Here is a 13966-nt window from a genome sequence, read left to right as displayed (position 1 = left end):
GGGTGAACCGGGGTCTGGTTATCATAACGACTTGCGTTATCATAATTACACCCACTCGCATAATTAATACGATTACCTCTCGAATTGGCATAATTAAAATGTGCGTAATTACATAATTAACATTTCCGGATAATTACACATTTGGCCAAATTTCATTAATTATTATTATTTCCACTGAATATTCATAACCCACACATACAACATAATAATTCACCCGCGCACGCATACAACATAACAAATTTTCATAACCAACATATACAACAATACACACCACACTCACACAGCGCAGGGTCTGCGCCCACAGTGCACTGCAGCACTGCGGCGCAGACCATGCCAAACCTATGCTATCGCTCTCTTCCGGGCGTGTTAATTATTTATTTTTATCGAATCAAAGTGAGCTGTGGCTTTTTGCCGGCTGTTTTATTTTCATCGAATCAGAGCGAGCTGTTTGGGCGGGTCCGTAAATAAATTAACGTCCAGATACGCACGCAGACGACCAAACCAGCGTAGTTGTTTATGATATGCGTGGCAGCGAACTTAATATAAAGGATTTAAAAATATATTCGCCTGTGGAGGACGCGGGGATCGATCCCGCAACCTTTGGCATGGGAAGCGAGGGCGCTACCAACTGCGCTACTCTGCCACGGCCTGTGGAGGGGTTACGCTCTGAGCTCTTACACTCTGACATTCAGCCAAAGCCAAGAATGAGTTCTTTTGAATATATGTAAAATATTTTTTTTTTGCCTAAAAAGTGTAAAATTTTGGGAATTTTTTTTCACGAACAATAATTGTCTGGCACAACGAGTCTGTGTGGAAAATGCCAGCTCGATTGGATCACGGGAAGTGGGTTAAAAAACGACCGAAAGATTTGCACGGTCGTAAGCAAGCAAGCGAACTTAATATAAAGGATTTTAAAAAATAGCATATCAATGAGTGGACGACAAACGTGATGCTGCAAGTGCGATGACACGGCAAGCAATCTATTTTGTGTTGTTTAGGTTGTTTTACGTTCTAATAATATTCAAAAATGTGTGGGGGGTGCGGGGGGGGGGGTGGAGACAGCACGGAAACCACCACGAAATCCAGGTGGGATTCTGGAGCGCGATTGTGACGGAGTTACGTGTTGCGTGTCGGGAAGGAGGTTCTAGATTTGAAGCTTTCGTGACTGCAATGATTCATATCCTTAGGTTTTTTCGGTAAAGTCACCGTGTAGGTAAAAACATTAAAAAGTAAAATAAAATAAAAATCACGACGTTTCGGAGGCAACACAAGCATCCGTCTTCAGGTGGAACCGTCACAGCCACGACAGCCGTATCAAGTACATATAGCTGTATCAAATAAATGAGAGATTGCAAGAGCTACCACTCCGTTTATATAACTGTAATAAAAGGACTCAGACACTTCTTGCTGACTCCGTGTCCTTTATTTGGGGTTCGCGTTCTCCTTCCCACACGGCACTCCTCCTGAGACTCTCTCCCTGGCAGCCCCACATCTGCCTTCGCTCCCGTAGCCTTCCACGCTCCTGCAGCTCCGCTGCAGGCTCTTGGTACAGCCCTCTGGCTGCTCCCCCAGCAGCTCCATCTCTGCTCCCTGTTCCTCCGTGCGTGGCGATCTCGCCACCTCCCAATGTCAGCCCTTCGTGGCCTCTATGGCTATCTCGCCATTTCCTACCTCAGCCCTTCGTGGCCTCTGTGGCTATCTCGCCATTTCCTACCTCAGCCCTTCGTGGCCTCTGTGGCTATCTCGCCATTTCCTACCTCAGCCCTTCGTGGCCTCTGTGGCTATCTCGCCACTTCCTACCTCAATCCTCCACTCTCTCTTCCACCCCGCTGGCTGGCGCCGTCATGAGCCCCTCAGCCACCAGGCTGAGGCACGGCGACCACCCAACGTGTTCACCACCCTTCACTCCCCCGACTCCCCAGATAGCTTCCTGTCTCCCCGCTATAACTTCTCCCCCACGTCACCCTGACTCCTCCCTCTCGGATCGTCATATCCGCCCCGCCCATTTACGCCCGCATTACATAACCATTATATATCCGTTTATATAACCATTATATAAACGGAGTGGTAGCTCCTGCAATCTCTCATTCACTTGATACGGCTGTCGTGGCTGTGACGGTTCCACCTGAAGACGGAAGCTTGTGTTGCCTCCGAAACGTCGTGATTTTTATTTTATTTTACTTTTTAATGTTTTTACCTATGTGAAAAAAACCTAAGAATACAGAAAGGGCATCTCGCACCCACAGGCACTGCAGCGTGATGCACCCCAGGTTATGAAGAACAGCCGCTAATTTTTAGAGCCTGAAACCTGCATCAGGATTTGCGTCGTGTTCATAGGTACCGTTTGATTATAATTTTTATCGGGGAGGTTGGGGGGGTAGTGGCAGGCGGTTTGTGTAATAATTTCATAAGCATGCACGCGGTGGCATATTTTGCATCGCTCTCTATCAGTGGCGGCTCCTGCAAAATCTCTCAGGGGGGGCAAATGTCTGGATGATTGATAAGGATAAGGTCCACCGATGCAATGGATAAATTAACAGCTTAAGCATGTAAAGGCAACTTCACTTCTTTAATATTAATGCAAATAAAGTGACTCTTACAATACATCTTGTTTGTTTCTATACTCACTATTATTACAATCCACTCAAGTTTATTTTATTAAAGATTCCACTAGGTGGCGACAAATTATATTGTTAGATGAAACGTGCTTACGTATGATGACGTAAGCACGTTAGGGCGAGCCCTCCCGGAAGCCGTAGAGAATGCATTGCAGCGCCCGCCGTTCGAAAAAAAACATCTTTGAATGTAAGTCTATGGGAACACTCGGGGCGATTCTCAGCCGGAGTGAAATCGCCCAAAAAGAGGCGGTACTCCACAGAACGTGACATGACGCCGATTGGACTATATCCAGAGGCTGCAGTGACGGCTCGCGTCACTCTGTGGTTGAATGACATTGGTGGTGCGTCGCCCAATCGCCCTAATGAAGAAACCGTCCCTGCTCTCTACATGCCCCCCCCCTCAGCTTTTTTGACACGGTCGACCACCCCTACTCTTGTCTCTCTCTCCGTCTCGGCATTTTGGGCACCCAACTTTCTTGGCTGCAGTCCCGATCTCTCTCGTGCGCATCTCTGCCGTCTCGTTCGGTCACCGCCACTTCCCCCGCCCCTCCTCCTTGCAGCCCTCTTGACTGTCGCTGTTTCTCCAAGGGGCTCCGCTTGCCCCCCCCCCCCCCCTATTTGTCTCAGCTCTGTTGCTCTTTTAAATCCGTTATATTAAGTTCACTTGCTTGCTTAGGACCGTGCAAATATTTCGGTCGTTTTTTAACCCACTTCCCGTGATCCAATCGAGCTGACATTTTGCACACAGACTCGTTGTGACAGACAATTAATGTTCGTGAAATTTTTTTTTTCCAAAATTTACACTGTTTAGGGAATTTTTTTTATATTTAATTACCAATTGCTTAATACTGGCAGACAATCATCTGACCCATAGGTGGCAGCCATCTCAAGCCAGAGGACGAGAGGACTCTAGCCGCCACGCATATAAAGGATTTAGAGTGAAAAACTTTGTTTCTACGGGTTAATTTTTTTAATCCTTTATATGAAGTTCACTTGCTTGCTTGCGCGCTTACGACCGTACGGGGAGGGTGGGGGGGGTGACGTCATCAGGCACACTGCGTGACGCTGCCGCATGCGGGTGACATCACCGATGTGACGTCACCGATGTGACGTCACTAATGTGACCAAGAAGAAGGCGGTGACGTCACTAATGTGACCAAGAAGAAGGCGGTGACGTCACTAATGTGACGTCACCGCTCACTTGCCGTGCAAAATATATCCATTATTGCGCCCCCCCGCCCCCCCAAAAATACAAAAGTCTATTTTTATACTTTTTGCATTGTGTACAGTCTGGAAGCTATCCACGTGCCAAATGTCAAGTTTGATGCATGTTGGGAAGTATGCTAAACATCTTCTTGGTTCTTTAGGTAAAGTCACGTAGAAGGGAAGTAATAAAATAATAAAAATAAAACATAATAAAATAAAATAATTCTCAGAATTATTTGATTTTATTATGTTTTATTTTTATTATTTTATTATAAAACATAATAAAATCAAATAATTCTGAGAATTATTATTATGTTGCATTTTTATTATTTTATTACTTCGCTTCTACGTGACTTTACCGAAAGAACCAAGATGATGAATCCCTGCAGTCACGAAAAAAGCTTTAAATCGAAGTATGCTAAACATTTCGGACACATTCACAAATTTCCCTTTTATTTAAAAACATGAATGCAGCGCTCTAGCAAGCATCCACCTGTTGTACACCTTCTTCTTGGTTCTTTCGTTAAAGTCACGTAGAAGGGAAGTAATAAAATAATAAAAATAAAACATAATAAAATAATCTTCTTGGTTCTTTCGTTAAAGTCACGTAGAATGGAAGTAATAAAATAATAAAAATAAAACATAATAAAATAATCTTCTTGGTTCTTTCGTTAAAGTCACGTAGAATGGAAGTAATAAAATAATAAAAATAAAACATAATAAAATAATCTTCTTGGTTCTTTCGTTAAAGTCACGTAGAATGGAAGTAATAAAATAATAAAAATAAAACATAATAAAATAATTATGTTTTATTTTTATTCTACGTGATGACTTTACCGAAAGAACCAAGAAGATGAATCCCTGCAGTCACGAAATAAGCTTTAAATCGAACTGTTCTACACCGTGTCCATGTGTAGTAGTGGCACCGCAGCAGTTACCCTGCAATCTGGTCATTCGTACGGGCTCAGGGTACAAGGGTTAAAGGTCGACTCGTTTGCTTTTGACCTTTAACCTTGCCGAGGGAAAGGGGAGGGGCGTTCAGAGCGGAGGGGGTTGGGGGGTGAATCCACCGGAACCCCGCCCCTCGCCCCGTGACGTCACGGCGCGAGGGGCGGGGCTTTGTGGGGGGTGAATCCACCGGAACCCCGCCCCTCGCCCCGTGACGTCACGGCGCGAGATGAAGAAGCAATGGCGGCCGCGTTGTTGATGTCTCGCTCTGCGCTGTTGTCGTTGTTGCTGTTGTTGTTGATGATGATGATGGAGGTCGCCACGGGCGGTGAGTCGGCGTCTGTCTGGTGACATCTTATTTTTTTTGTGTGACGTGTTTGTTCCGTTGCCAAGTGCACCTAGCCTGGCACGAGCGCTGTTGTTGCTGTTGTTGTTGCTGTTGTTGATGTTGTTGTTGATGATGGAGGTCGCCACGGGCGGTGAGTCGGCGTCTGTCTGGTGACTCGTGACATCTTATTCTTTGTTTTTGTGTGACGTGTTTGTGTGACGTGTTTGTTCCGTTGCCAAGTGCACCTAGCCTGGCACGAGCGCTGTTGGTAACGGTGGTGGGGGGGGGGGCGGTGCGGATCTGTTGTGAGGGGGGTTCGATGTCTCAAAGTGAACCTAGCCTGGCACACGAGCTGCTGCGGTGACGGGGAGCGGTGGTGCAGTGGTTAGCGCCTGGGTATGGGTCTCTGTGTGAGTCTGTGGGTCTCTGTGTGAGTCTGTGAGTCTCTGTGTGAGTCTATGGGTCTCTGTGTGAGTCTGTGGGTCTCTGTGAGTCTGTGGGTCTCTGTGTGAGTCTGTGGGTCTCTGTGTGAGTCTGTGGGTCTCTTTGTGAATATATGGGTCTCTGTGTGAGTATATGGGTCACTGTGTGAGTCTATGGGTCTCTGTGTGAGTCTATGGGTCTCTGTGTGAGTCTGTGGGTCTCTGTGTGAGTCTGTGGGTCTCTGTGTGAGTCTGTGGGTCTCTGTGTGAGTCTGTGGGTCTCTGTGTGAGTCTATGGGTCTCTGTGTGAGTGTGTGGGTCTCTGTGTGAGTCTACGGGTATCTGTGTGAGTCTGTGGGTCTCTATGTGAGTCTATGGGTCTCTGTGTGAGTCTATGGGTCTCTGTGTGAGTATATGGGTCTCTGTGTGAGTCTATGGGTCTCTGTGTGAGTCTATGGGTCTCTGTGTGAGTATGTGGGTCACTGTGTGAGTCTGTGGGTCTCTGTGTGAGTCTATGGGTCTCTGTGTGAGTATATGGGTCACTGTGTGAGTCTGTGGGTCTCTGAGTATATGGGTCACTGTGTGAGTATATGGGTCACTGTGTGAGTATATGGGTCTCTGTGTGAGTCTATGGGTCTCTGTGTGAGTATATGGGTCTCTGTGTGAGTCTGTGGGTATATGTGTGAGTCTGTGGGTCTCTGAGTCTATGGGTCTCTGTGTGAGTATGTGGGTCTCTGTGTGAGTCTATGGGTCTCTGTGTGAGTCTGTGGGTCTCTGTGTGAGTCTATGGGTATCTGTGTGAGTCTGTGGGTCTCTGTGTGAGTCTGTGGGTCTCTGTGTGAGTCTACGGGTCACTGTGTGAGTCTATGCTTCTCTGAGTGAGTCAATGGGTACATGTGTGAGTCTAGGGGTCTCTGTGTGAGTCTGTGGGTCTCTGTGTGAGTTTACGGGTTTCTGTGTGAGTCTACGGGTCACTGTGTGAGTCTATGCTTCTCTGAGTGAGTCAATGGGTACATGTGTGAGTCTAGGGGTCTCTGTGTGAGTCTGTGGGTCTCTGTGTGAGTTTACGGGTCTCTGTGTGAGTCTACGGGTCTCTGTGTGAGTCTATGCTTCTCTGAGTGAGTCTATGGGTACATGTGTGAGTCTAGGGGTCACTGTGTGAGTCTATGCCTCTCTGAGTGAGCCTGTGCGGGTAAATCTACCACAACTCCGACGTGTTTGTGGCGCTAACAGAGAAACACAAAAACATTTACGTGACTCTTGAAGACATTACTTCACAACCGTGTCACCACCACCCCCCCCTCCCCTTGGCAGCCGTCTCGTGGGTAGAGAAAGCGGAGGGCGAGACGGTGCTGCTGGGCTGCACCTGGACGGTCGATCCGGCGCCCACTGAACACCTGGACGTGGAGTGGTTCATGCAGATGCCCACCACCAACATCCATGTGAGTGAGAGAGAGAGAGACAGAGAACCCATCGCACACGCAGAGAATGCGCTGAGCTGCTTGTGTCACTGCTGGATGAAAGCCGCCGCCGCCACCGCCGCCACCACCGCCACCGCTACCATCACCACCGCCGCCACCGCCGCCACCGCCACCACCGCCACCACCACCACCGCCGCCACCACCGCCACCACCACCACCGCCGCCATCACCGCCACCACCGCCACCGCCATCACCACCATCACCGCCACCACCGCCGCCACCACCACCACCACCACCGCCACCGCTGCCACCGCCGCCACCACCACCGCCGCCACCGCCGCCACCGCCACCACCGCCGCCACCACCACCGCCACCACCACCGCCGCCACCACCACCACCACCACCACCACCGCCGCCATCACCGCCACCACCGTCACCGCCATCACCACCATCACCACCACCACCACCGCCACCACCACCACCACCTCTCTCAATCGTGCAGTGCGACCACAACGACAACAACAACAACGACGACCCGTTCCGCACCTTGACGACACAAAGTCTCGCGGCTCCGTCTCCGCGCTGGACGCGTTCTCTCTCTCTCTCTCGGACACGTCGTGCAAATCTTTCGGTCGTTTTTTAACCCACTTCCCGTGATCCAATCGAGCTGACATTTTGCTACACAGACTTGTTGTGTGTGACAATTAATTTTCGTGAAAAATGTTTCAAAAATTTTACACTGTTTAGGGAAAACAAATTAATATTTAATTACCAATTGCTTAATGGTGGCAGACAATCACCTGACCCATAGGTGGCAGCCATCTCAAGCCAGAGGACGAGAGGACTCTAGCCGATGCCACGCATATAAAGGATTTATAGTGAACAACTTTGTGTTTACGGGTTATACTTGTTGTCCGTCCCCCTATCCCCAGTTGGCCACGTACGTCAGGGGCGTGGAGCACGTCTACCCGGAGTACGCGTCCCGCATGCGCTTCGCCCGCAACGTGACGCAGCGGGACGCGTCGCTGAAGATCGTCGGGGTGCAGACGCGAGACTACGGCTTCTACACGTGCAAAGTCAAGTTCGGCGCTTTCATCCAGCAGGTGTCCGTCAAGCTCATCGTGCTGGGTGACGAGCGCACGCACACACACGCACGCACGTACACACGCGCACGCACGTACACACGCGCACGCACGCACGTGCACGCACGTACACGTACACGCACGTACACGCACGCACGTACACGCACGCACGTACACGCACGCGCACCCACGTGCACGCACGCACGCGCACGCACGCACGTACACGCACGTACGTACACGCACGCACGTACACGCACGCACGTACACGCACGCACACACGCGCACGCACGTACACGCACGTACACGCACGCACACGCACGCGCACGCACACGCACGTACACGCACGCACACACGCGCACGCACGTACACGCGCACGCACATGCACGCACGCACGTACACGCACGCACGTGCACGCACGCACGTACACGCACGTACGCGCACGCACGTACACGCACGCACACGCACGTACACGCACGCACACACGCGCACGCACGCACACGCACGCACACGCACGCACGTACACGCACGCGCACGCACGCACACGCACACACGCACACGCACGTGCACGCACGTACACGCACGTACACGCACGCACGCACACGCACGCACGCACACGCACGTACACGCACGCACACGCACGTACACGCACGTGCACGCACGTACACGCACGTACACGCACGTACACGCACGCACGTACACGCACGTACACGTACGCACACGCACGCACGTGCACGCACGTATACGTGCGTGCACGCACGCACGTATACGTGCGTGCACGCACGCACGTACACGCACGTACACGTACGCGCGTACACGCACGTACACGCACGCACGTACACGCACGTACACGCACGCACGTACACGCACGCGCACGTACGTGCACGCACGTACACGCACGCACACGCACGTACACGCACGCACGTACACGCACGTACACGCACGCACGTACACGCACGCACGTACACGCACGTACACGCACGCACGTACACGCACGTACACGCACGCACGTACACGCACGTACACGCACGCACGTACACGCACGCACGTACACGCACGTACACGCACGGACGTACACGCACGCACGTACACGCACGTACACGCACGCACGTACACGTACGCACGCAGACACACGTGCACGCACGCACGTACACGCACGCATGTATACGCACGCACGTACACGTACGCACGCACACACACGTGCACGCACGTACACGCACGCACGTACACGCACGCACGTACACGCACGCACGTACACGTACGCACGCAGACACACGTGCACGCACGTACATGCACGCATGTATACGCACGCACGTACACGTACGCACGCACGCACACGCACCTACACGCACGTACACACGCACGCGCACGTACACGCACGTACACGCATGTATACGCACGTACACGTACACGCACGTACACGCACGTACACGCACGTACACGCATGTATACGCACGTACACGTACACGCACGTACACGCACGTACACGCACGTACACGCATGTATACGCACGTACACGCACGTACACGCATGTATACGCACGTACACGTACACGCACGTACACGCACGTACACGCACGCACACGTACGCACACGCACGCACACGCACGCACACGCACGCACGTACACGCACGCACACGCACGTACACGCACGTGCACGCACGTACACGCACGTACACGCACGTACACGCACGCACGTACACGCACGTACACGTACGCGCGTACACGCACGTACACGCACGCACGTACACACACGTACACGCACGCACGTACACGCACGCGCACGTACGTACACGCACGTACACGCACGCACACGCACGTACACGCACGCACGTACACGCACGTACACGCACGCACGTACACGCACGTACGTACACGCACGTACACGCACGTACACGCACGCACGTACACGCACGTACACGCACGCACGTACACGCACGTACACGCACGCACGTACACGCACGCACGTACACGCACGTACACGCACGCACGTACACGCACATACACGCACGCACGTACACGTACGCACGCAGACACACGTGCACGCACGCACGTACACGCACGCATGTATACGCACGCACGTACACGTACGCACGCAGACACACGTGCACGCACGTACACGCACGCACGTACACGCACGCACGTACACGTACGCACGCAGACACACGTGCACGCACGTACATGCACGCATGTATACGCACGCACGTACACGTACGCACGCAGACACACGTGCACGCACGTACATGCACGCATGTATACGCACGCACGTACACGTACGCACGCACGCACACGCACCTACACGCACGTACACACGCACCCGCACGTACACGCACGTACACGCATGTATACGCACGTACACGTACACGCACGTACACGCACGTACACGCACGTACACGCATGTATACGCACGTACACGTACACGCACGTACACGCACGTACACGCACGTACACGCATGTATACGCACGTACACGTACACGCACGTACACGCACGTACACGCACGTACACGCATGTATACGCACGTACACGCACGTACACGCATGTATACGCACGTACACGTACACGCACGCACACGCACGTGCACGCACGTACACGCACGTACACGCACGTACACGCACGCACGTACACGCACGTACACGTACGCACACGCACGCACGTGCACGCACGTATACGTGCGTGCACGCACGCACGTACACGCACGTACACGCACGCACGTACACGCACGTACACGCACGCACGTACACGCACGCGCACGTACGTGCACGCACGTACACGCACGCACACGCACGTACACGCACGCACGTACACGCACGTACACGCACGCACGTACACGCACGCACGCACACGCACGCACGTACACGCACGTACACGCACGCACGTACACGCACGTACACGCACGCACGTACACGCACGCACGCACACGCACGCACACGCACGCACACGCACGCGCACGCACGCGCACGTGCACGCACGTGCACGCACGTACACGCACGTACACGCACGTACACGCACGCACGTACACGCACGTACACGTACGCACACGCACGCACGTGCACGCACGTATACGTGCGTGCACGCACGCACGTACACGCACGTACACGTACGCGCGTACACGCACGTACACGCACGCACGTACACGCACGTACACGCACGCACGTACACGCACGCGCACGTACGTGCACGCACGTACACGCACGCACACGCACGTACACGCACGCACGTACACGCACGTACACGCACGCACGTACACGCACGCACGTACACGCACGTACACGCACGCACGTACACGCACGCACGTACACGCACGTACACGCACGCACGTACACGCACGCACGTACACGCACGGACGTAACGCACGCACGTACACGCACGTACACGCACGCACGTACACGTACGCACGCCAGACACACGTGCACGCACGCACGTACACGCACGCATGTATACGCACGCACGTACACGTACGCACGCAGACACACGTGCACGCACGTACACGCACGCACGTACACGCACGCACGTACACGCACGCACGTACACGTACGCACGCAGACACACGTGCACGCACGTACATGCACGCATGTATACGCACGCACGTACACGTACGCACGCACGCACACGCACCTACACGCACGTACACACGCACGCGCACGTACACGCACGTACACGCATGTATACGCACGTACACGTACACGCACGTACACGCACGTACACGCACGTACACGCATGTATACGCACGTACACGTACACGCACGTACACGCACGTACACGCACGTACACGCATGTATACGCACGTACACGCACGTACACGCATGTATACGCACGTACACGTACACGCACGTACACGCACGTACACGCACGTACACGCACGCACACGTACGCACACGCACGCACACGCACGCACGTACACGCACGCACACGCACGTACACGCACGTGCACGCACGTACACGCACGTACACGCACGCACGTACACGCACGCGCACGTACGTACACGCACGTACACGCACGCACACGCACGTACACGCACGCACGTACACGCACGTACACGCACGCACGTACACGCACGTACGTACACGCACGTACACGCACGTACACGCACGTACACGCACGTACACGCACGCACGTACACGCACGTACACGCACGCACGTACACGCACGCACGTACACGCACGTACACGCACGCACGTACACGCACATACACGCACGCACGTACACGTACGCACGCAGACACACGTGCACGCACGCACGTACACGCACGCATGTATACGCACGCACGTACACGTACGCACACAGACACACGTGCACGCACGTACACGCACGCACGTACACGCACGCACGTACACGTACGCACGCAGACACACGTGCACGCACGTACATGCACGCATGTATACGCACGCACGTACACGTACGCACGCAGACACACGTGCACGCACGTACATGCACGCATGTATACGCACGCACGTACACGTACGCACGCACGCACACGCACCTACACGCACGTACACACGCACGCGCACGTACACGCACGTACACGCATGTATACGCACGTACACGTACACGCACGTACACGCACGTACACGCATGTATACGCACGTACACGTACACGCACGTACACGCACGTACACGCACGTACACGCATGTATACGCACGTACACGTACACGCACGTACACGCACGTACACGCATGTATATGCACGTACACGCACGTACACGCATGTATACGCACGTACACGTACACGCACGTACACGCACGTACACGCACGTACACGCACGCACGCACGTACACGCACGTACACGCACGCACGTGCACGCACGTACACGCACGTACACGCACGCACGTACACGCACGCACGTGCACGCACGTACACGCACGCACGTACACGTACGCACGCAGACACACGTGCACGCACGCACGTACACGCACGCATGTATACGCACGCACGTACACGTACGCACGCACACGCACGTACACGCACGTACACACGCGCGCGCACGTACACGCACGTACACGCATGTATACGCACGTACACGTACACGCACGTACACGCACGTACACGCACGTACACGTACACGCACGTACACGCACGCACACGCACGTACACGCACGCACACGCACGTACACGCACGCACGCACACGCACGCACACGCACGTACACGCACGTACACGCACGCACACGCACGCACACGCACGTACACGCACGTACACTCACGCACACTCACGCACACGCACGTACACTCACGCACACGCACGCACACGCACGTACACGCACACGCACGCACACGCACGTACACGCACGCACACGCACGTACACGCACGCACACTCACGCACACGCACGCACACTCACATACACGCACGTACACGCACGTACACGCACGCACGCACACGCACGCACACGCACGTACACGCACGCACACGCACGTACACACACGTGCACGCACGTACACGCACGTACACGCACGTACACGCACGCACGTACACGCACGTACACGTACGCACACGCACGCACACGTGCACGCACGTATACGTGCGTGCACGCACGCACGTACACGCACGTACACGTACGCGCGTACACGCACGTACACGCACGCACGTACACGCACGTACACGCACGCACGTACACGCACGCGCACGTACGTGCACGCACGTACACGCACGCACACGCACGTACACGCACGCACGTACACGCACGCACGTACACGCACGCACGTACACGCACGTACACGCACGCACGTACACGCACGTACACGCACGCACGTACACGCACGTACACGCACGCACGTACACGCACGTACACGCACGCACGTACACGTACGCACGCAGACACACGTGCACGCACGCACGTACACGCACGCATGTATACGCACGCACGTACACGTACGCACGCAGACACACGTGCACGCACGTACACGCACGCACGTACACGCACGCACGTACACGTACGCACGCAGAC

General features: G+C 54.4%; 1 protein-coding gene across 1 annotated transcript in view; it reads left to right on the top strand.

Annotated features, from left to right (window-relative positions):
• Positions 1–5232: 5232 nt before the first annotated feature.
• Positions 5233–13966, top strand: part of LOC133361765 (coxsackievirus and adenovirus receptor-like) — a gene marked incomplete at its 3' end in the record, with an annotated part of 29239 nt that continues 20505 nt past the window's right edge. Inside the window, exons 1-3 of the mRNA XM_061580762.1 lie at positions 5233–5251; positions 6837–6964; positions 7876–8071. Of these exons, the coding sequence (XP_061436746.1) occupies positions 5233–5251; positions 6837–6964; positions 7876–8071 (343 nt within the window). The remainder of the gene's footprint in view (positions 5252–6836; positions 6965–7875; positions 8072–13966) is intronic.

Source organism: Lethenteron reissneri, unplaced genomic scaffold (assembly GCF_015708825.2).
Source record: "Lethenteron reissneri isolate LAM-NWPU_2019-01 unplaced genomic scaffold, ASM1570882v1 scaffold_1224, whole genome shotgun sequence".
NCBI lineage: Eukaryota > Metazoa > Chordata > Hyperoartia > Petromyzontiformes > Petromyzontidae > Lethenteron > Lethenteron reissneri.
Note: the sequence above shows the minus strand (reverse complement) of the source record. Positions and strands in the feature narration are given on the sequence as shown.